At 37.3% G+C, this 22,725-nt stretch overlaps 1 protein-coding gene across 1 annotated transcript in view; it reads right to left on the bottom strand.

Moving 5' to 3' along the window:
- SRBD1 (S1 RNA binding domain 1) overlaps positions 1–22,725 on the bottom strand; it is a 197,631-nt gene that overhangs the window by 76,708 nt on the left and 98,198 nt on the right. The window contains exons 15-16 of the mRNA XM_069494081.1: positions 12,678–12,769; positions 2,431–2,513 (exon numbers count right to left, since the gene is read on the bottom strand). Coding sequence (XP_069350182.1) covers positions 2,431–2,513; positions 12,678–12,769 — 175 coding nt within the window. The remainder of the gene's footprint in view (positions 1–2,430; positions 2,514–12,677; positions 12,770–22,725) is intronic.

The raw sequence follows: 22,725 nt of genomic DNA, 5'->3' as shown, positions 1-22,725 counted from the left end.
AGTTATAATATGGGAAATGTGGGACATACCAGGTGTCATGTATATTATAAGAGTTTGTCTTCTCAGGACAAGGCTCCTTGAACTTCCTGACAATCCAATCAAGGCCTCTTGATGTGTCTCCCAGCTTCTCCAATCCGTGTTAAGCTCAGTGCACTTTAGCTTGAATTCAGAGTATATTGAGGAAGGTGGTTACTATAGGGCTAGCTACTCTATATGTATCTCCTTATCTAATACTTGGCCCCTCCTCATTATTTGAATCTGACTAGCTTGGATCCACCTGGAAGTGCACGTACTTTGAGAACTCACTGATCCACATTGATCTGTATATGTTTTGAGCTGTGACTATACCAGGTTTTATTTCTCCATGGATATGATTCCTCATGCTTAGTACCTTTCAGGAATTCCTGAAATTTCCATCCACCAACGGGACCCTTTCTTGTTTCCCCAGTCTATTATCAATTTATTCATATAAATATATATTTATATAGGTACAGATACACATGTACACCTTTTCTGTCATCTCATGGAATTTGGATTTGTGGCTAGGCCAATGGTGGTAGTATTGTGGATAAAGAGTATCATGAGCTCAGCCTACCATTTTGATCACTTTTTCAATTTCATTATTTGCTAAACAGTGTGTACTCCAATGTTAATATGGCTATTTCTTTTAAGCTCAGACTTGTATTATATATCCAACTCCTATTTGACATCTTTCCTTGAATTTCTTACAGGTATCTCAAACTTAATTCAGTCCAAAACTGAATTACTGGTCTTACCCCACCAAATGTGTTCTACTCAGGCATCATCCACATATTAGAACATTTGGGGCAAATTCTTCCTAACTCCTTTTCCCTCACTTATCACCAGCAGTCCCTACAAAATAAACTTAACTACTTTCCATCTTTACTGCCATTAACTTTGTCCAAGTATCATATCTCACCTGGGCTAGTGTTAAGAGCCTCCTAATTAGTCTTAATGTTTCTCTTGTTTCCCTCTAATTCATTCTTTTCAGTGGCCAGAGTCAACGTTTAAGATCATGTCATATCCTTGCTTAAAACTCTTCTCCTACTTCTCACTGTTGTTGGAATAAATTCCAAACTCTTTCACATTAAATGCTATCTCTAAATCCCAATATGGAGGTTATTTCTCTGTGATTTACTTAAAGACTTCTTTGATGCCAATAGCTTATTAGCCTGCCTGGGTTCCATAAATTTGAAATATTTCTCTTTTCTTTATTCCATTACTTTGCTGAGATGCCCCATAACTTCATCTTGAATTAATATAACTAAAATTCCTCCTCACTTTAATGCCTGTACCACAAAACTGTTTCAGTTGTACTTTTTAGACACCAAGCATTTCTATCTACTTGTAGCTAGATCAGTCCCTTTAGGAACCATCTTTGTCAAATGAACAAGTTCAGTTAAAGGTCTGAAGGCCTCAGCCAACTTGCTATAAAATGAGAATACTCCCAGTTGAGTCTCAATACATGACAGGCTAATCTGAGCTTTGCCATTATGTGATCCTGGGTAAAAATCCTAACTACTCTAGGACACAACCTCTTTTTCTGTCAAGTGATGGGATACAGTTGTAAGATTTCTAAGGTCTCTTCCATCTGTAGTAGTCACAGATTCCATGACTTAACATAATCTTTCTTTACAAAAAGTATAGTATGGTACCTATCACTCAAATCTCATAAAAATTATACAGAGGGTAATATTCTATTTCAGGTTTAAGAAGAATTTTTATCAAAGCGGAAAAAATTTTGACCTGAGCCTTCTGGAGACAACTTAAGCCCCACATACCACTCCGCTATCACCAGAAATTCACTCTGCCAAGATCTAGTGCTGTCTTCAATTGCCCAATGAAGACATACAACCTCAAGAATTAAACATACAGTAACAACAAAACAAGTACTACTATTATCATTACTACTACACAGTAACAACATTTGGAAGGTTAGACTATTTTGGGTAATGACTAAAAACTAACTATAATAATCAAATAGGAAGGGAAAACATAGGGAAAATATAAGGCACAGGAGGTACCAAAGGCTTCTTCCTGAAAGGTCGATAAAGATCAATTGTTCATACTGGTTTACGCAAGAGCCAACAGGTCCCCCTTGCTCCATACTGCCTTCATTTTTATAATAATGTTAAAAGGAGAAGCTCTCCAAATTAAGTTACTAGCTTTATCTAATGTTTTAATAGTCTTTAAATCTGACTATAGTCAATTCTAAGTCTTGATCAAAATCATTAATACCAGGGGAAAAAAAAGAATCCCTTCCTTCTCTAATAACTCCTAACTAACTTCCCACAAACTTTATAACCTTGAAAATGGGAATCTACTCCCACTGACAATTACTATGCCAGGTCTGAGTACTGCTCTTTGTGTTGATGGATTTCATAAATTAAATGATCCACATTGTTTTACCTGATACATTCCAACTCCAATGTGCTTCGGCTCAATTTTCACTAGCTCAGCTAATGGATCTTGTACACGCCTTGCTATGGAAACTGAAAAAACAGAATCAGAAAACAAGTATGACTTAATGTGAAAAGCAGTAGCCAGATAATTACTTATGTTAGTTTCTCATAATCTAAGTACTTAATCCTTACTGCCCTTCCAAAAGACCAAAAATTTAACTAAGTTTCAAAATTCCCTTTTTTTCCCAACCAAAAAGTAAATGCAAAATTTCAGAATTAATTATGTCATCAGAACTCCTAGGCATTCTTGACCACAAATAGATTGAAGGGATTATAGATTTGAAAAGACAAAGCATTTAGTTCCTATACTTACATGATTATCTGTTCATTCTTTAAATAAAGCAAAATAGGATACCTTGGGCTTTAAAGACCAAGTAAATATTTGTTCTACTTTTAAATAATTCTGATTATAAATAAGACATTTATGTGTCAAATATGCTTATTCTGAAAATAATGAATAAATGATGGAATCATATCTTAATGCCAACAGATACCAAGTCATTTAGCTAAGGAATACACTTATCTGGCTTTGAATATGATTGCAAGATTGCCTTGGGAATTGATTTCCTTCAATCCCAACTGCTTGTCTCTTAACACACCACACAGTTCTAATCACATCCCTTTCTTGACATCACAATCCATCATCCTCAAGAAACTTGACAGTTAACTTCAAATATTCCTTTACCTGTGTCATTTTACTTAGTCATCATTTATTGTCAAGTTTTTTTCCAAATATCAATAAAACTTCACATATAGTATTATTTATAAGATAGATTTAGCTAGAGAAAAGGTATTTATTGTGACTCTTAAGAATATTTCTAAAGGCAGACCCCCCACTGCCACCCAGTAGCATAGTTACATAGAGTCCTTACATATGAACAGCTTCCAGTTTCTAAACACATGCAAGCTAATCAGTGTCACCTACTCATATAGGTTGGATGGAATGTAAATTCATAAAGTGAACACATTAAGGCAATCAAAGAAAATCCCATGCCTGTTTCCATGTTAAAGTGTCCAAGGTCTGCCAACAGAAGCCACCTCTTGCAAGTGACTATCAGATTCTCCAGTCACTGATTTGTATCAATTCTTTCATCAGAGATAAAAGTCTACTAATCTTTTATGAACATCAAGTTCACTGCACAGTCATTGAAGTCTTTTTCATGTTCTTTATTAGTACATCTAACATACAGTGACAATGGCAGTTTGCAAAGCAAGTTAGAAAACATTAAGCTGGTTTCATACAATCTGCCTATGTCTCTCAAAAAAAGATGGGGATTCCAAAGCCTTCACATACACTTTTGTTATCAAAAATCACAAAAGGTTAATTTGTACAAGCACTGCAGGTTATAGAAAAAATGCTTTTCTCTAACAACCGCATTTGTAATTACAGATTCAAAATATAGCGCCACTAGAAATATGCTTGAATTACTCTAAAGCAAATATTATTTCTTTAGTCTTGCTCTATAATGCAGTAATAATGATCTTCAACACATATATACATTGTCAAAATACTTTCAGAGTTCAGAGTATAAACCAAGTTAAGAATTTTAAAATATAGGCATATCTCATTTTATTGTACTGAGCTTTACTGTGTTTTGCAGATACTATGTTTTTTATAAATTGAAGGTTTGTGGCAACTCTGTATCAAACAAGTCTACTGGTACCATTTTTCCAACAGCATGTGCTCACTTCTGGTCTATGTATCACATTTTGGTAACTCCTCATGATATTTCAAACTTCATTATTATATCTGTTATGGTGATCTGTGATTGATGATATTTGATATTACTATTGTGTTTTGGGGTACCACAAACCATGTCCATATAAGATAGTGAACTTAATTGATAATCGTTGTGTGTGTTCTGACTGCTCCTGACAGGATGTTCTCCTGTCTCTCTCCCTCTCCTTGAGCCTCCCTATTCTTTGAGACCACAATATTGAAATTGGCCAATTGATAAACCTACAAGGGCCACTAAGTGTTCAAGTGAAAGGAAGAGTCACACATCTTTCACTTGAAATCAAAAGCTATTATAGTAATGATGACACTTACTGAGGAAAGCATGTCAAAAACCAAGATAAGCCCAGAGCTAGGCCTCTTGTGCCAAATTGTTAGCCAAGCCATAAATGCAAAGGAGAAGTTCTTGAAGGACATTAAAAGTGCTACTCCGGTGAACACATGAATAAGAAAGCGAATCAGCCTTATTGCTAATTGGGAGAGTCTTAGTGGTCTGGACAGAAGATCACCCTAGCCACAACATTCCCTTAAGCAAAAGCCTAATCCACAGCAAGGCTTTAACTTTCCTCAAGTCTATGAAGGCTGAGAGAGGTGAGGAAGTTGCAGAGGAAAAGTTTGAAGCTAGCTAGCAGAGGTTGGTTCATGAGGTTTAAGGAAGGAAGCTCTCTTCATAACATAAAAGTACAAGGTGAAGCAGCAAGTGCTGATAAAGAAGCTATAGCAAGTTATCCAGAAGATCTAGCTAAGATCACTGATGAAGGTGGCTTTACTAAACAACAGATTTCCAATGTATATGAAACAGTCTTCTATTGGAAGAAGATGCCATCTATGACTTCCATAGCTAGAGAGAAGTCAATGGCTGGCTTCAAAGCTTCAAAGGACATGGTGACTCTCATTAGGGTCTAATGTAGCTGATGACTTTAAGTTGAAGCCAAGGCTTATTTACCATTCCCTAAATCCTAGGGTCCTTAAGAATTATGCTGCATCTACTCTGCCTATGTTCTATCAATGGAACAACAAAGCCTAGATGACAGCACATCTGTTTACAGCGTGGTTTGAAGTCTTATAGTCAAAATCATCTATGAGAGTTGGAATAAATTTCTTCCAAACTCTGTTAATGTTGATATTTTGACTTCTTCCCATGAATCACAGATGTTCTTAATGGCATCTAAAATGGTGAATCCTTTCCAGAAGGTTTTCAATTGACTTTGCCCAGATCCACGAGAGAAATCACTATCTATGGCAGCTATAGCCTTACAAAATGTGTTTTTTAAATAACAATACTTGAAAGTCAAAATTACTCCTTGACCTATGAGCTGCAGAATGGATGTTTTGTTAGCAGTCTTCAAAATAGCATTAATCCCCTTGTATATCTTCATCAAAGTTCTTGAATTACTAGGTGCATTTTTGTGAGCAGTAGTATTTTGAAAGGATTCTTTTTTCTGAGCAGTAGATCTCAACAGTGAACTTAAAATATTCAATAAACCATGCTGTAAACAGACATGCTTTATCTAGATGACTCTGGAACCAAACCTGCAGTATCTCTGAGATATGCAGGCACAGGCATCAGAACATTTTCTGTGTAGGAAGGCGGTACTAGAAATTCAATAAAACGGTATCAGTAATGCGTAAATCTCTCAAATTTACCCCTACAGAAAAACCCACATTATAAAAATCTAAATTGAGAAATTGGTTAGAGCAGTTGTATAAAGAGAAATGAACACTGTTTAAAGTAGAATTCAGGGGCAGGCTTGGTGGCTCACGCCCACCCATAATCCTAGCACTTTGTGGGGCCAGGCAGAAGGATAGCTTGAGGTTAGGAATTTGAGACCAGCCTGAGCAACATAGTGAAACTCCATCTCTACAAAAAATAGAAAAAATTAGCTCGGCACTGTGGTGCATGCCTATAGTCCCAGATACTCAGGAGGCTGAGGCAGGAGGATTGCATGAGCCTGGGAGTTTGAGGTTGCAGAGAGCTATGATGATACCACTGCACTCTAGCCTGGGAAACAGCAAGATCTTGACTCAAAAAAAAAAAAAAAAATGTTGGAATTCAAAGGATAGTATGTTTGGGCTTTGGAAAAACGATGGTGCTATATTTTCTTGCTGGCAGGATAATCAAGAATGAATTATTTAGTAGATAGCAATAATGCAGAGCTCTAGGTTGAGAATGATCAGGCTGACAACAGGTTCTTGAAAGGAAGAGATAGAGAGGTAGCTCAGGAAAAGGGAGTCTAACATATTGCTGATACAGAGAATTAAGAGAGAGGAAGAGTTGTGGCCCCAAATTTGGGGAACATCTGCATTTTGAGACAGAGGAAAAAAAGGAGAAAACAGTGAAAGAGGCAGAGAATGAATGATGAGGAAAGCATATTAATAGAAGCCAAAAAGAGTTCTAGAAATGTTAAATATAGTTACCGCATGTCCCCAGTTTTTTACTCCTAGGTATATACTCAAGAGAAATGGAAACATATGTCCACATAAAATCTTATAAATGAATTCTCATAGGAGCATTATTCATAATAGCTAAAAATGCACAAACAACCAAAATATCCATCAACTGATGAATGGATAAACAAAATGTGGTATGCCCATACAGTAGAATATTATTTGGTAATAAAAAGAAAGGTAATGCTGATACATGCTACAGCATGTATAAACATTGAAAACATTATTCTAATGGAAAGAAGACAGTCACAAAAGATCACATATTTTATGATTTCATGTATATGAAATGTCCAGAACAGACAAATCCATATAGATAAAAAGTAGATTGGTGTTTGCCAGGGTGATGAGTGAGGAGAGTACTAGAAGTGATTGCTAGTGGGTACAGAGTTTCCTTTGGTGGTGATGAAGATGTTTTAAAATTAGATTGTGGTAACGGTTATACAACTCTGACTATATTAAAACACATTGACTTGTACATATTAAAAGGGTAAACTTTATGCTATGTAAATTACATTATATCTCAATGAAGGTGTCATATATTTTTTTAAATGCAGTATGTCCAAATGTATGCCAAATACTATTTTGCCCACATGTGACATCAATACCTTGCTGTACCACTGCTACTATTCACCATTGTTCAGAAAACTCTAGTCAATGCAATTTGATAAAAAGATATAAATATTGAAATCACACGCTAGATTATTATTATTATTTGCAGATGATGATTATCTACCTGGAAAACCCAAGCGAGTCAAATGAAAAAATACCAGAACTAGAAAGATACCAATTAGTTGGTTGGTTTCAAGACACACAGATAAGAAGTGATGCTCTATCATATGCCATCAACCCAATAACATAGAGGTGGGGGAGTATAGCAAATGGGGAGATGTTGGTCAAAGAGTACAAACTTGCATTTATAAGATTAATAAATTCTGAAGACCTAATATAAAATATGATGACATTATAATGTAAAAAATTTAAGAATCATTGAAGAAAATCCATTCACAATATATATATATATATATATATAAATATATATATAATCCACAAAAAATAAAAATAAAACATACAGAACTGGGATAGAAGTATAAATTTAACAGAATTTCACTCTATATATTACAGACTTTTAAAAGTATAGTCGTCCCTCAGTACCAGCTGGGGATTTGTTCTAGGACCCCCATGGACACCCAAATTTGTGGATGCTCAAGTCCCTTATATAAAATGGAATAGTATTTGCACAGAACCTATGCACATCCTCCCATATACTTTAAATCATCTCTAGATTCCTTATAATACCTAACACGATATAAATGCTGCGTAACTAATTGTTTTACTGTATTTTTAATTTGCATTATTTTTTATTGTTTCTTTCCCCCAAATATTTTTGATCTGCAGTTGGTTGAATCTGTGGATGTGGAAACTGTGGATACAGAGGGTCAACTGTAATGACTCTAAAGTTTGTTTGGAAAAAAACACATAAGAAAAATGCAATTTAAAAAAGATTAAAGCAAGTCATATCATAAACCACAGAAACAGAGTCTTGCATTGTGGTAGACTAGATAGACCAATAAAAAGAGAACCTAAAGTATATAGAGAGATTTTAATTTTAATAAATGGTAATTTATTAAATGGTAATGTAATTCAGTGTGTAAAGGAAAACAATTACTATGGGATATTAAAACAAAAAGGTATGCATTAGAGGAAAAAATTGTGTTAGATACACCAAAAGTGGGGAGGGGAGGCCAGATTGAGTGAAGATTATCACTCTAAAAGGCAAGCAAGCAGAGCTACTTCATATGGTTCAGTTGTACAGTACACCACCTGCATGCCCATACGCAGTAGCCTCGAAAGCAACACTTAACCATAACTGTATTATATCCAGTGGATAAAAAGGGCTCATGGATTTTGGCCTTTAAGTTCTATGAAATGTCTAGAATCCTAAAGCTTGTAGAGTAAATCAACTTTTGCTTTAAAGACTATACTAAATAGTGCTCTCTTTAAAATTTGTCTTATTCTGTTATCTAATAATATCAAAGTAGAAATTTTTATTTTTAAAGTCCAATACTCATCTCATTTTATCCTTCCAACCTTGCCATCAGATAGGAACAGAGGAAAATAAGCAAAATTTCCCCCATGCTGTCTTTTTCATTCAGCAACTTCAAATTAGAATTTTTTCACTGTAAAGCGTATTAAAATATAGTTTTAATAGTCTTGATGCAAATCTGTTATAATCTTGACCTGCTAATTAAAAACTATATTTTTGAACAAGAAGCTGAGAAACATGTCAACCTGATAAAAAATATTTTGTATCTTGACTATGATAAAGGTGGTTGAGATTACCCAACTAGTATAAGTTTTTCAAAATTCAGATGGAGTACTTAAAAAGGGTGAATTTTACTTTATATAAATATATCTCTAAATAAATATTTTTTTATTTCTCTGAGAATGTTAAACTTTTCTTTTTCTCTTGTCTGCATAGTCTCTATCTCCTCCAAGTAGCCTTTTTACCCACAGTGTATTTTGGCATCTGTCTTTAATAGTATAAGTTTTCACTATGTGTTAGGTGACCCCTGACTGTCCACCAGGGGCAAGGTACTAAAATGCTGACTGTAGGTGCTTTGTTTGCCCAATGGTAAGTCTTGTCAACTGTGGGCTTCTCTGTGGGTGCTCCAGCCATTTCTTTGTGGAACCTCTGATCTCAGTTTCTTTAGGTGTTGTCTTTCGTGTTAGTCACAGTCCCTAATCTGCATGAAAGGTTTATTCCTCTCTAAATTCTCTACGACAGCATGTATATATTTATTTAATCCCCTTTTATTTCAGTAGGTATCTCTACTCTCCTTTATACCCTGTGTCCTCCATTGTAGAAACCTTCTATTTAACCCTCTCCCGAGAGCAAATCTCTAGTCTTCTGCAAAGGTAGAAAAAGGACAATTACTCAACCATGGAAGGGGAGTTCTCATTGTTATTGTTATTATATTGAGGTGAAATTTACATAGCATATAATTAACTACCTTAAAGTGTAGAAATCAATACTACTTAGTGTACTTACAATGTTGTGCCACCATCACTTCTATCAAGTTTCAAAATATTTTCATTATACCAAAAGAAAACCCTGTACCTATTTAGTCACTATCTGTTCCCATCTCTCCAGTACCTGACAACCACTAGTCAGCTTCCTATCTCTACAGATTTATCTATTGTGAACATTTTATATGAATGTAATAATACAATATATGGTCTTTTGGGATTGACTTCTTTCACTTAGCATAATGTTTTAGAGGGGCAGATGATGTTGTAGCAGGTATCAGTACTTCATTATATCATATGGCTGAATAATATTCCATTGTATGGATATACCACATTTTGTTTATCCATTTTTTTACTGATGGACATTTGAGTTGTTTCCAGCTTTTAGCTATTGTAAATAGTGCTACTATGAGTATTGTGTGCAACTATTTGTTTATCTGTTTTCAATTCTTTCGGCTATATACCTAGGTGTGGAATTGCTGGGTCATATGGTAGTTCTATGTTTAACTTGTTCTCATTGCTTTTTAAATAGACTTTCAACCAATCTTCTTATTTTGGACCCACCCTCAACCCTCCTAATATACTTCCAAAGGTACTTAGTAACATTTCCTAAAACATTAGGGGTTCCATGATCCATACCAGGTTAGTTCTCTGTTTTCTACAATACTGTTTTAGGATTCAACTTTCTCAAGTTGGCAAGGTCACTTATTACTCATGTATCTATTTTCCAGCTTTAAAACTTGTTGCTGTTATCTCTTCTTCCATTCTTTTGTCCTACTGTTAACACCTTCATGCTATCATTTTAAGGAAATTTCAGAAGAGAATAAAGGAATAAAAGGTATACTCAAATCTCCCATTTTAAATCTGAAATCCATAATAAACATTTTAATATTATCCATCTACTAATCTATCCACCCAATTTAAATGCCATGTACAATGTATTTATTGTGGAGGACATAAGCATATATAAAGATAGCTTCTGTTTTCAATAAGCTGATAAACTGGCTAGGGATATACAGTAATATGAGAGTCATTTTCTTATGTTTAACACATGTATGAATGTCGAGGTTCTGTTATATTCTGATATATTATACTTATAGAGGGTTTAAAGGTAAAATCCACACCTGTAGGTAGCTCAGATCGCAAATAAAGTATAAAGTCATCCCTGGCATCAATCACTAAGGAAAAGAAAGATTCCTAGTCAGACACAGGAATTGAAAACGAAGTGGACCCTAAAAAACCAAGAGTAGAGACTTAAGCTTCTTTGAATATTGGCCTCCAGGACCAGATTTTAAAAACTCAAAGTGTCTAGGTAGGTGTTTTGAGTTCATATGAATTGAACATGGTCACTGACACATAAAAGCATGCCGAGACACAGAACGAAGGCACACCTACAGTGAATCCATCACAAACTGAAGATACACAGCTAGACTTTGAAATCAAAGCAATTAGAACCACAAAATGATTCTCCACTTTATTATTTTCTCTTTTCAGAGTCTTGCTGGAATGTTATAATCTTGTCTCACCCTATATTACTGTGACAATTACGCACCCGCATGGGCCAGTGGTTAAGAAGAAACAGCAGTCTGTTTAGCAGTGGGAGCCCTGAGGGTTTGCTACCTCTCAGAAAATATGGTGCAAATATTTTTTTCCAACACTGTGTTGGAAGATATCCTTTCAGTGTCAACTTGAGAAGTTCTGGATTTTATTTTTTTTATAAAGAAAAGTACCATTTTATCATAGAAGTTAGGTATACAAATATTATGTATACACTTATTGGCTGTAAAGCCTTTTTAAGCCTTAATTTCCTCATCTATAAAGTGGGAATAATAATAAATGTCTCATAGGGCAATTGTTAGGATAAAATAAAGCAATCCTGGTAATGTATTTATCACAATGTTTCACATATACTAAGTGCTTTAAAAAATTAATATTAGCAGCTCCCACTATGACTACTATTTCTATTCCCTCTACCATTATTATTACTACTACTATTACAGGGCAAGCACCAAAAGAGCACAGGGTACGGAGGTAGAGACAACAACGAGCTGAAGTGATAAGAAAAAACTTCACAGGAGAAGCAAAATTTTGAGCTGCAATTTGAGTTTGAGAAGAGATCTTCTGAGACAGGAGACTGTGTCATGGAAGAAATAACTGAAGGGAAACAAGCTCTTTTGGATGTAAGAAAGTTTGTAACTTTGAATTAATGAAAAAATTTTCAAATTTATATCTTCAGGTATAGATTTCAAGGACACCCAATGAAATCTGATAAGAATATTTAAAGAAAAATTTTAAATAAAAGGTCCATTACTAACAAAGTGGTCTAAATATCTGCCGACTATACAGAAAAATTCTCTGACCAGATCTAGTATTTTGCTTTCACTAAATGTATCAAAGCACCTTGATTTCTTTACACACAAGATTTTGACTATCCCACATCACAGAAATCAAAGCAATCAAATACAACTAAAACCAAAGCAGGCTGTTTTAAGGAATATACCACCAAATGACAACTTCTGTTAACAAAATAAGAGAGCCTAGTCATTTGATAAATACTTAGAAATAAACTGAAAGCCTGTATAGTTCATACATTTGTGCTACAGATATTTTTTTTAATATATTACTTTTTGCCAACAAAAGACTTTAAACTTAGTATCTTGTAACAATAATAAAAGATCTTAGAGTATTTTATTACCTTTATTATTCAACTCTCGGGCACTTAATTTTACTAAAGACTTTTTGGATTAATTTTCCACTATACTCCAGAATGCTATGCAGTGTTCTTTAAAAACAGTATAATATTCTTTCTCGTCTTTTTCATAATTTCAGTTATTAGTTCAATCAGCCACTTTCTAATATGCCAACTCTTACGAATATAGTGTATCTTTTAAAGTTTCTTGGATATTCAAAATATTTAGCTTACCACACATGCATGTCCAAAATATCAAAATCATATGCTTTTGTGATGGCCCAGAGTTTCTTACCTGCACTTCTCAAATTAGGGTCCAGCCCAGGCATTTCTTTGTTAGCTTCAGGGCTGACACTGTAGATTGATGCTCCTGCTTCACTGATGATACTGAGAAGAAAGAAAAGGGAAATGTCATTTTCTAAACTTTCTGCCTGGCCAAAGAAAATAAATGAATAAAACCAGGTATTATAGGAGAAAAACCAGCAGGACAAAGTAGTCTCTTCATATTTCAATAATATTACAGCATCTAATATTTCATTAATATAAAGTGATTAAGCAATGTTTGTTTTCTTCCCATAGGAACCACATAGGCTTAAGTCCATGATGAATTCATTCAGTTGTTTTCTCTGACACTGGTAACAAGAGATGGTTTATAGATGAACACAAGGAATACTTTCCCATCATGACAACTTCAAAATTTTCAGAACACATTTAGCTTCTCCTATGCTTATAATCAATTATTGACTGACATTTATGGCTCCCAACTGAATTAATCATTCAAAAGCATTTTGGAAAGCATACAGACATGTGTGTGGGTATATCCATGTGCGGACATACAAAAAACCACTGTCATAAACACTGCTATTATTATTACCTAGCTATAATTAGCAACTGCAATGTGAAAACGAAAGGGATCAGATAGGATGTCATCTCACTTCTTTTCAGGAGAGTCTGAAATCATCCTTTCAGTGAATCTGAAGCCTTTCACTTCAGGCAGGTGTTAAACCATTTCATCATTTATTTAATCAAAGCATCACACAAATCATCCTCTTCTTTACTTTTTTGGCTCCAAATACTTTACAAACCACAATGGGAACACTGGCTTAAAGCTCACATTTGTATGGTGGTTGATGTTTGTACAGTTTATCAAACATTTTTAAATTAGACTTCTCCTTTATGACATAATACACAAAGAAACATCATCTACCCTAAACATATACAATACTTATGGTGCTATACCATGTGACCATCTAGGTGTCAAGATTTAAAAGCAGAGAGGATTTCAAAGATGGCGGAGTGGTGGTGACGGCCTGAATCTGCGCTCCCGGGAAGGAAGGCATCGATCCGGACCTGCCACAACGCTAGAGGACCGCTCCCACACAGGAACAGCGGTGTGAATCCACGGAGAATCAGCGTGGGACAAACAGAGCGAGTGAGGTCTGAGGTGAATGAAAATTGGGAACGCGGGACAGACACTAGCCAGCGGAGCGCGGGTCGGATACACCCGCCCCCAGCCGGGGTGGGTGCAGCCTCTCGGGAAAGCGGCTTGCCCTCCGCTCCCAATTGAACAGAGCCCTGACCCAGGCCAGCACAGAATCACTGAGGGATACGTGGCGCATTGCAGACAGGAGGCTTTTTTGAGAAATTACCTTAGAACCTGGGGGATCTCAGCTGAGACAGCGCTTGGCGAGGAGGGACGGATCTGCCCCAGGGCAGAAAAACACAAAAGACTCCCGGACAGCAAACAGCGTTGTACCCCATGCTGCCTTTTTCGGCAGTTCTCCAGCCGGTCACCCCCGGTGCGTGTCCTTGCTGGCCAGCCCCTGGGCAGTGGCGGTCTCTGCCTGCTGGGGAGCCGGTCCCCTCCAGCCCCGGAGCTCGGCAGGCGCCATCTTGAAAGCGAAGGCAAAACCGCTCGGGAGCCAAAAAGTGCCCAGCGGCTCTTTCTGCCCGTGCTGCCTTTTTCGGCGGTTCTCCAGCCGGTGACCCCCTGGTGCGCGTCCTTGCTCGCCAGCCCCCGGGCAGTGGTGGTCTCTGCCTGCCGAGGACCCGGTCTCCTCCAGCCCCAGAGCTCTGCAGGCGCCATTTTGAAAGCAAGGGCGAAACCGCTCGGGAGCCATAAAGTGCCGAGCGGCTCTCTCTGCCCGGCGCCCTCCGCTGGTCTCTGAACCAACGCCAGGAGTGCGGGATATGCCGGGGCCGCGCTCGGGGTGAAGGGGCAGAGCTGCACTAAGGCAAAAAAAAAAAAAAAACAACACAAACAAGAAGAATAGGCTCGCCGAACTGTATATTTTATTCTTGGTAAATTTCTTCTGGGTTTTGTTTGTTTGTGTTTGTGTTTGTTTTTGTTTTTTGGGGGTTTTTTCTTTCCTTTTCTTTTCTTTTTCTTTTTTTTTCCGGCGGCGGACAGCCTCGGCGGGCACCTTTGCCCTCTGGGCCTATGGCTGCCGCGCCTTTTTGAGCGCGGAGGTTGGATCCCCACCACCCTCGGAGCTGTGCGGGCGCGCAGACGTCATCTTGAAATCCACTGCGAAACCGCCCGGGACCCAGCCGGGCGGGCGTGAAGGGGCGGAGCTGTGCTAAGGCGTAAAACAAACAAACAAACAAAAAAACATTGAGTCGCTGAATTATATACTTCAGATTTGTGTATCTTTCTGCCTTGCGGTGTGGTGAAGTGCTATGTAGTTTGTTTTTGTTCATTTTTGTTGGCGTTTTTGGTGTTTTTTGGTTTGGCTTTTTGCATTTCTTTTCTTTTTTTTTTTTTTCTTTTCTTTTTTTTTTTCTTTTTCTTTCTTTCTTTTTCTTCTTTTTTTTCTTTTCTCTTTCGTTTTCTCCTCTTTCTTTTCTTTCTTTCCTTTTCTTTTTTTTTTTTCTCTTCTCTTTCTCCTCTCTTTTCGCCTTCTAACTGGGGACCTACGGTGAGCTTCGGAACGGGCCAGGTCCCTGGCTCTGGTACATACCGGATCCTGAGTAGTCACCCCCAGGGCCGGAGATCTGCGGGCACGCAATTGCCACTCTAGGGCCCACAGCCAAGTCACTGCGGAGCAATAGGGTACCAAGAGGCTCCCTGGACGGCCCTCTCCCCTGGTCCGCGGACCTTATATAGGATCCCTGCCCAAGTGTAAACACTGAATACTTCTCCAGAAGCGAGAGTGTGGAACCTGATCCCTGGGGACATTGGGCCAAGACAGACTTTTACCCGTGGGAGCTACAGCAACTGGGGTGCTGAGCAAGCAAAGTCACCGTCCTCTCCCCATAGCTAGTATCTTGCCGGCAGATAGAGTCAGAAACCTCCCCTATAGAGGAAGAACCAAAGGGAAACAAGCAAACAAACAAACAAAGAGAATTTCGGTCTACTATTAGTGTGGACCCTCCTGCCTTCTGAAAGACCACAACACAGTGTCCTAACTCACCAAAGCGGTCCTGGATCACTCCAATCCTCTAGGATTGGACCCATCGGAAGCAGTCCCCCAACGGAAACAGAAAAATCTCTGAACAATACACAACAGTCTCCCCCTCTTGCCAAAAGAAGCAACATACCTAGACTGTTTCACAGCCTAAGAATAGAGCACAAAGAGTCCTGTTAACCAGACTAAACCTATAAGTAAAGATCCAACGACAAATCTAGATGGGAAGGGCCCAGCGAAAAAACACGGAGAGCAAAAAGAATCAAATGGAAAGCTCATCCCCAAAGAGAAATACCAGCTCCCAACCATTTGACACAAACCAGACTCAAAACACCAACATGTCACAGGAAGAATTCCAATTATGGATTATAAACAAGCTGAATAATATACAAGAATCAATGGATAAACAACACAAGGAAAACACAAAAAAAATACAGGATTTGGAGGAAAAATTCACTAAAGAAATTGAAATATTGAAGAAAAACCAAACTGAACTCCTAGAAGTGAAGAATTCACTCAGAGAGCTACAAAACACTGTGGAAAGTCTCAAGAGCAGGGTAGATCAAACAGAGGAAAGAATCTCAGAAATTGAAGATAACTCCTTCCAACTAAATAAGTCAGTCACAGAGATAGATCGAAAAAGTAAGAGAAATGATCTGAGTCTTCAAGAAATGTGGGATTATGTGAAGAAACCTAACTTGAGAGTTATTGGCATTCCTGAGGGTGAAGAAGATAACAAGCAAGAGTTGGACAAGCTATTTGAAGACATAATCGAGGAAAATTTTCCAGGCTTTGCCAATACTCTAGACATACAGATTCAAGAAGCTCAAAGGACCCCTGGGAGATTCATAGCAAATAGGAAAACACCACGCCACGTAGTCATCAGGCTGACCAAAATATCCACTAAAGAGTCACTTCTCCGAGCTGTAAGGAGAAAGAAACAAGTAACTTACAAAGGAAAACCCATCAGAATTACGCCAGATTTCTCAGCTGAAACCTTACAAGCAAGAAGAGGTTGGGGCCCCATTTTCACGCTTCTGAAACAGAATAATGCCCAGCCTAGAATCTTGTACCCAGCTAAGCTAAGTTTTCTATACGAAGGAGAAATCAAGACATTCTCAGATAAACAAAGGTTGAGGGAATTCACCAAGACAAGACCAGCCCTCCAAGAAGTACTCAAAAGAGAATTATACACGGATCAGCACAAGAAAGATCCACGAATGTAAAACTACTCAAGAGCTAAAGATGAAATTCCAGATACCACAATGGCCCAGGAGAGAAAACATCACAATGAAGTTCTACCCAACAAGCTGAACAAAAAACTGTCTCACCTATCAGTTTTCTCAATAAATGTGAATGGCTTGAACTCCCCGCTCAAGAGACATAGACTGGCCCAATGGATAAAAAAATACAATCCAAGTATCTGCTGTCTTCAAGAAACTCACCTAACCTGCAAAGATGCATTTAGACTGAAAATAAAAGGATGGAAATCGATATTTCAAGCAAATGGTAACCAAAAGAAAGCTGGTGTGGCAATCTTAATTTCCAATAACTTAGCTTTCAAACCAACAAAAATAATAAAAGATAAAGATCGCTACTACATACTGATTAAAGGCACAATTCATCAAGAAGCCATGACTATACTCAATATATATGCACCCAACCTAGGTGCACCTAGATTCATAATGCAAACCCTACTAGATCTCAACCAAATGATAGATAACAATACTGTAATAGCTGGAGACTTTAACACCCCACTGACAGTACAGGACAGATCCTCTAAACAGAAAATAAACAAAGACATAATGGACCTCAATAGAATGCTAGAACAAATGGGCATGGCTGACATCTATAGGACATTCTACCCAAAGTCCACAGAATATACATTCTTCTCATCAGCTCACGGGACATTCTCTAAGATTGACCATGTCCTAGGACATAAATCATGTCTTCAAAAATTCAAAAAAATAGAAATTATACCATGCATCTTCTCAGATCACAGCGGAATAAAAGTAACAATGATCACAAACAGAAACCCTCACTCTTACTCAAAGTCATGGAAGCTAAATAACCTTCTCCTGAATAATTATTCTATAAAAGAAGAAATCAAGATGGAAATCAAAAATTTCTTTGAATTAAATGACAATGGAGATACAACTTATCAAAATCTATGGGATGCAGCTAAAGCAGTCCTGAGAGGAAAATTCATATCCATAAATGCCTATATCAAAAAGACAGAAAACATGCAAATAGACAACCTAACGAATAGACTCAAAGAACTGGAGAAAGAAGAACAGAACGATCCCAAACCCAGCAGAAGGCGAGAAATTACTAAGATCAAATCAGAACTAAATGAAAAGGACAACAAAGAAACTATAAGGGAAATTAATAAAACAAAAAGTTGGTTCTTTGAAAAGATAAACAAAATAGACACACCTCTGGCTAGACTAACCAAGAGCACAAAAGTAAAATCTCTAATAACCTCCATTAGGAACATGAAAGGAGAAATCACAACCGATGCTACAGAGATACAAGATATCATCTATGAATTCTACAAAAATCTTTATGCACACAAACTGGAGAACGTGGAGGAAATGGACAAATTTTTAGAAACACATAGTCTTCCCAGGCTCAACCAGGAAGAAATAGAGTACCTGAACAGACCAATATCAAGAACTGAAATCGAAACAGCAATAAAAAACCTTCCCAAAAAGAAAAGCCCTGGTCCAGATGGGTTCACACCTGAATTTTACCATACATACAAAGAAGAACTGGTGCCCATCCTACATAAACTATTCTCCAATATTGAGAAGGATGGAGTTCTCCCTAACACGTTCTACCAAGCCAATATAACATTAATACCAAAACCTGGAAAGGACACAACAAAAATAGAGAACTACAGACCAATTTCCCTCATGAATATAGATGCAAAAATTTTCAATAAAATACTAGCAAATCGAATCCAAGTACTTATCAAAAAAGTAATCCACCACGACCAAGTGGGCTTCATCCCCGAGATGCAGGGGTGGTTCAACATACGTAAATCTATAAATGTAATTCACCACATAAATAGAAGCAAAAACAAAAACCATATGATACTCTCATTAGATGCAGAAAAAGCATTTGACAAAATTCAACACCCTTTTATGATAAAAACGCTTAACAAAATAGGCATTGATGGAACCTACCTAAAAATGATACAAGCCATATATGACAAACCCACAGCCAACATCATACTGAATGGGGAAAAACTGAAAGCACTCCCACTTAGAACTGGAACCAGACAGGGCTGCCCATTGTCTCCATTACTTTTCAACATAGTATTGGAAGTCCTTGCGAGAGCTATCAGGCAAGAGAGCAGAATCAAGGGAGTCCAAATAGGGAAGGAAGAGATCAAACTCTCACTTTTTGCTGATGATATGATGTTATATCTGGAAAACCCCCCAGGATTCAACCAAGAGACTCCTGGAATTGATTAACGAATACAGCAAAGTCTCAGGCTACAAAATTAATATACACAAATCAGAGGCATTTATATATGCCAATAACAGTCAATCGGAAAACCAAATTAAAGACTCAATACCCTTCAAAATAGCAACAAAGAAAATAAAATATCTAGGTATATATCTAACTAAAGAGGTAAAGGACCTCTATAAGGAAAACTATGAAACACTGAGAAAAGAAATAGCAGAACTTGCAAATAGATGGAAAAATATACCATGCTCGTGGATTGGAAGAATCAACATTGTTAAAATGTCTATACTACCCAAAGTGATCTACAGATTCAATGCAATCCCTATTAAATTACCAACATCATTCTTTACAGACATAGAGAAAATAATTATACACTTTGTATGGAATCAAAGAAGACCCCGTATAGCAAAAGCAATTTTAAGCAACAAAAACAAAATGGGAGGTATTAATTTGCCAGACCTCAAACTATACTACAAGGCCGTGGTTCTTAAAACAGCCTGGTATTGGCACAAGTGCAGGGACACAGACCAGTGGAACACAACAGAAAATCCAAATATAGAACCATCCTCATATAGTCACCTAATTTTCGACAAAGCGGGAAAGAATATACTCTGGGGACAAGAATCCCTATTCAACAAATGGTGCTGGGAGAATTGGTTAGCCACTTGTAGAAGACTGAAACAGGACCCACAGCTTTCACCTCTCACAAAAATCAAATCACGGTGGATAACAGACTTAAACCTTAGGCGTGATACAATCAGAATTCTAGAAGAAAATGTAGGAAAGACTCTTACAGACATTGGCCTAGGCAAAGAATTTATGAAGAAGACCCCCAAGGCAATCACAGCAGCAACAAAAATAAATGAATGGGACATGATTAAATTAAAAAGCTTCTGCACAGCCAAAGAAACAGTCATGAGAATAAACAGACCACCTACAGAATGGGAAAAAATTTTTGCATACTACACATCAGATAAAGGACTGATAACAAGAATCTATTTAGAACTCAGGAAAATCAGCAAGAAAAAATCAAGCAACCCTATCAAAAAGTGGGCAAAGGACATGAATAGAAATTTTTCAAAAGAAGATATAAAAATTGCTAACAAACATATGAAACAGTGTTCAACATCTCTAATCATCAGGGAAATGCAAATCAAAACCACAATGAGATATCACTTAACCCCAGTGAGAATGGCCTTTATCAAAAAAACCCAAAACAACACATGTTGGCGTGGGTGTGGAGAGACAGGAACACTAATACACTGCTGGTGGGATTGCAAACTAGTGCAACCTCTGTGGAAAGCATTATGGAGGTATCTTAAACAGATTCAAGTAGACCTGCCATTTGACCCAGCAATCCCATTACTGGGCATATACCCAAAGGAAAAAAGGTCATTCTGTAACAAAGGCACGTGTACCCAAATGTTTATAGCAGCACAATTCACAATAGCAAAGATGTGGAAACAACCCAAATGCCCATCAATACATGACTGGATTAGTAAACTGTGGTATATGTATACCATGGAATACTATTCAGCTATAAGGAATGATGAAGATACAACATCTCTATGGTTCTCCTGGAGAGAGTTGGAACCCATTATATTAAGTGAAGTATCCCAAGAATGGAAAAACAAGCATCACATGTACTCACCAGAAAATTGGTTTCCTTGATCATCACCTAAATACAAATCTGGAAACGACACCAATTGGACATCAGACTGAGGTGGGGGGTGGGGGAGGGGATGAGGGTATGCCTACACAATGAGTGCATTGCGCACCGTTTGGGGAGTGGTAACACTTGAAGGTGCTGACTCGGGAAAGGGGGAGTGGGGAAAAAAATATGAAACTATTGTTTTTAACTTGCACTGTTCACTTAATAATTTATCATGAATATTTCCCATATTATTTCATATCATTGTACAAGAAATAATGTATACATTATGAGGACATACTGTATCTAACAAGATATACTGTTAGACTCTTTGATTCTGTAAAATTAAATAAAAAAAAAAAAAGAAAAAAAAAAAAGATTTAAAAGCAAAAACATGTTTGGGCTCAATTTTTAATCCACTCTTAGCAATCTTTCCCTTTCTTTGCTCCTCAGTATTTACTTCAGTTATATGAGACAAGTTTATTGGGTAACTTTTAACGTTTTGCCCCGTTGTGACAAGTGAACACAGAGAAGTAAAATGTGGAAAAGTTAGTTTGCCACCTCCATCTTTGGAGAATTTCTGAATGAATTTTGATGACAACAGTAAGCCACCAAAACTTGAGAAGATTACTCTGGGGAACATCAAGACTTACCTTTCTGTAACCAAGATCTACTATCCTAAATTCAACAATAGGAAAAATAAACACTATAACTGAACAGCAAGGCCGCTCATCCTGTTTCTCAACAGCATTGTGATGATACAGTAAGAGGTAACTGAATGCAAATTATATACAAAGCATAAAAACAAACACTTCACAGACATTATCTCATTTAATGGGGTAGGTTCTACTTTATAGATAATAGGCCCAAGGTCATATAGGTGATAAGCAACTGAGCTAGATTTGGACCCTAACCTGCTTGATTCCCATGTCTGAGCTCTTAACCAGCACAACTAGGTAACTCCTAAATATTTTTGCAACCTCTCATTAAAATGAGAGCCCATATTTTTGTGCCAAACAACAAATGCAACATCTTCTCTAAGGAAGAACTACTTTCTTAAACAACAGATCCATGAGAACTTATATCTCTCTTCCATTGCCTTCACCTTTGATCAAAAGGTAAAGTGAGGCCGGGCGTGGTGGCTCATGCCTGTAATCCTAGCACTCTGGGAGGCCGAGGTGGGCGGATTGTTTGAGCTCAGGAGTTCAAGACCAGCCTGAGCAAGAGCGAGACCCCATCTCTACTAAAAATAGAAAGAAATTATATGGACAGCTAAAAATATATATACAAAAAATTAGCCGGGCATGGTGGTGCATGCCTGTAGTCCCAGCTACTCGGGAGGCTGAGACAGGAGGATTGCTTGAGCTCAGGAGTTTGAGGTTGCTGTGAGCTAGGCTGACGCCACGGCACTCACTCTAGCCTGGGCAACAGAGTGAGACTCTGTCTCAAAAAAAAAAAAAAAAAGGTAAAGTGAGTTTTGCTTTCTTGAGTATCTAAGGTAGAAATTAAAGCATATAGAAGGTCAAATATGTTCTATAACTTCAGAGAACCAACTTTAAAATTAAAAGGTAATTATGCTTTTTCTCCAAAATAAGATTTAAATTATGCATATCTTCTAATATAGAATGATCAAAGACAATATGTAATGTTAAATAAAGGCTGAAGTGAAGAAAATTATTAGTATGGCATAACAATATGATGTTAAAACTATTAATAATATATGAGAAGTGATTTTTCAGTTCTATTAGCAGAACTTCCTAATCTGGGACCCTTGGAATACTGGGTAGGGAGAGGCAGGATTAATTAGAACT

This window comes from Eulemur rufifrons, chromosome 19, assembly GCF_041146395.1.
Source record: "Eulemur rufifrons isolate Redbay chromosome 19, OSU_ERuf_1, whole genome shotgun sequence".
NCBI lineage: Eukaryota > Metazoa > Chordata > Mammalia > Primates > Lemuridae > Eulemur > Eulemur rufifrons.
This window is presented reverse-complemented; position numbering and strand designations above follow the sequence as displayed.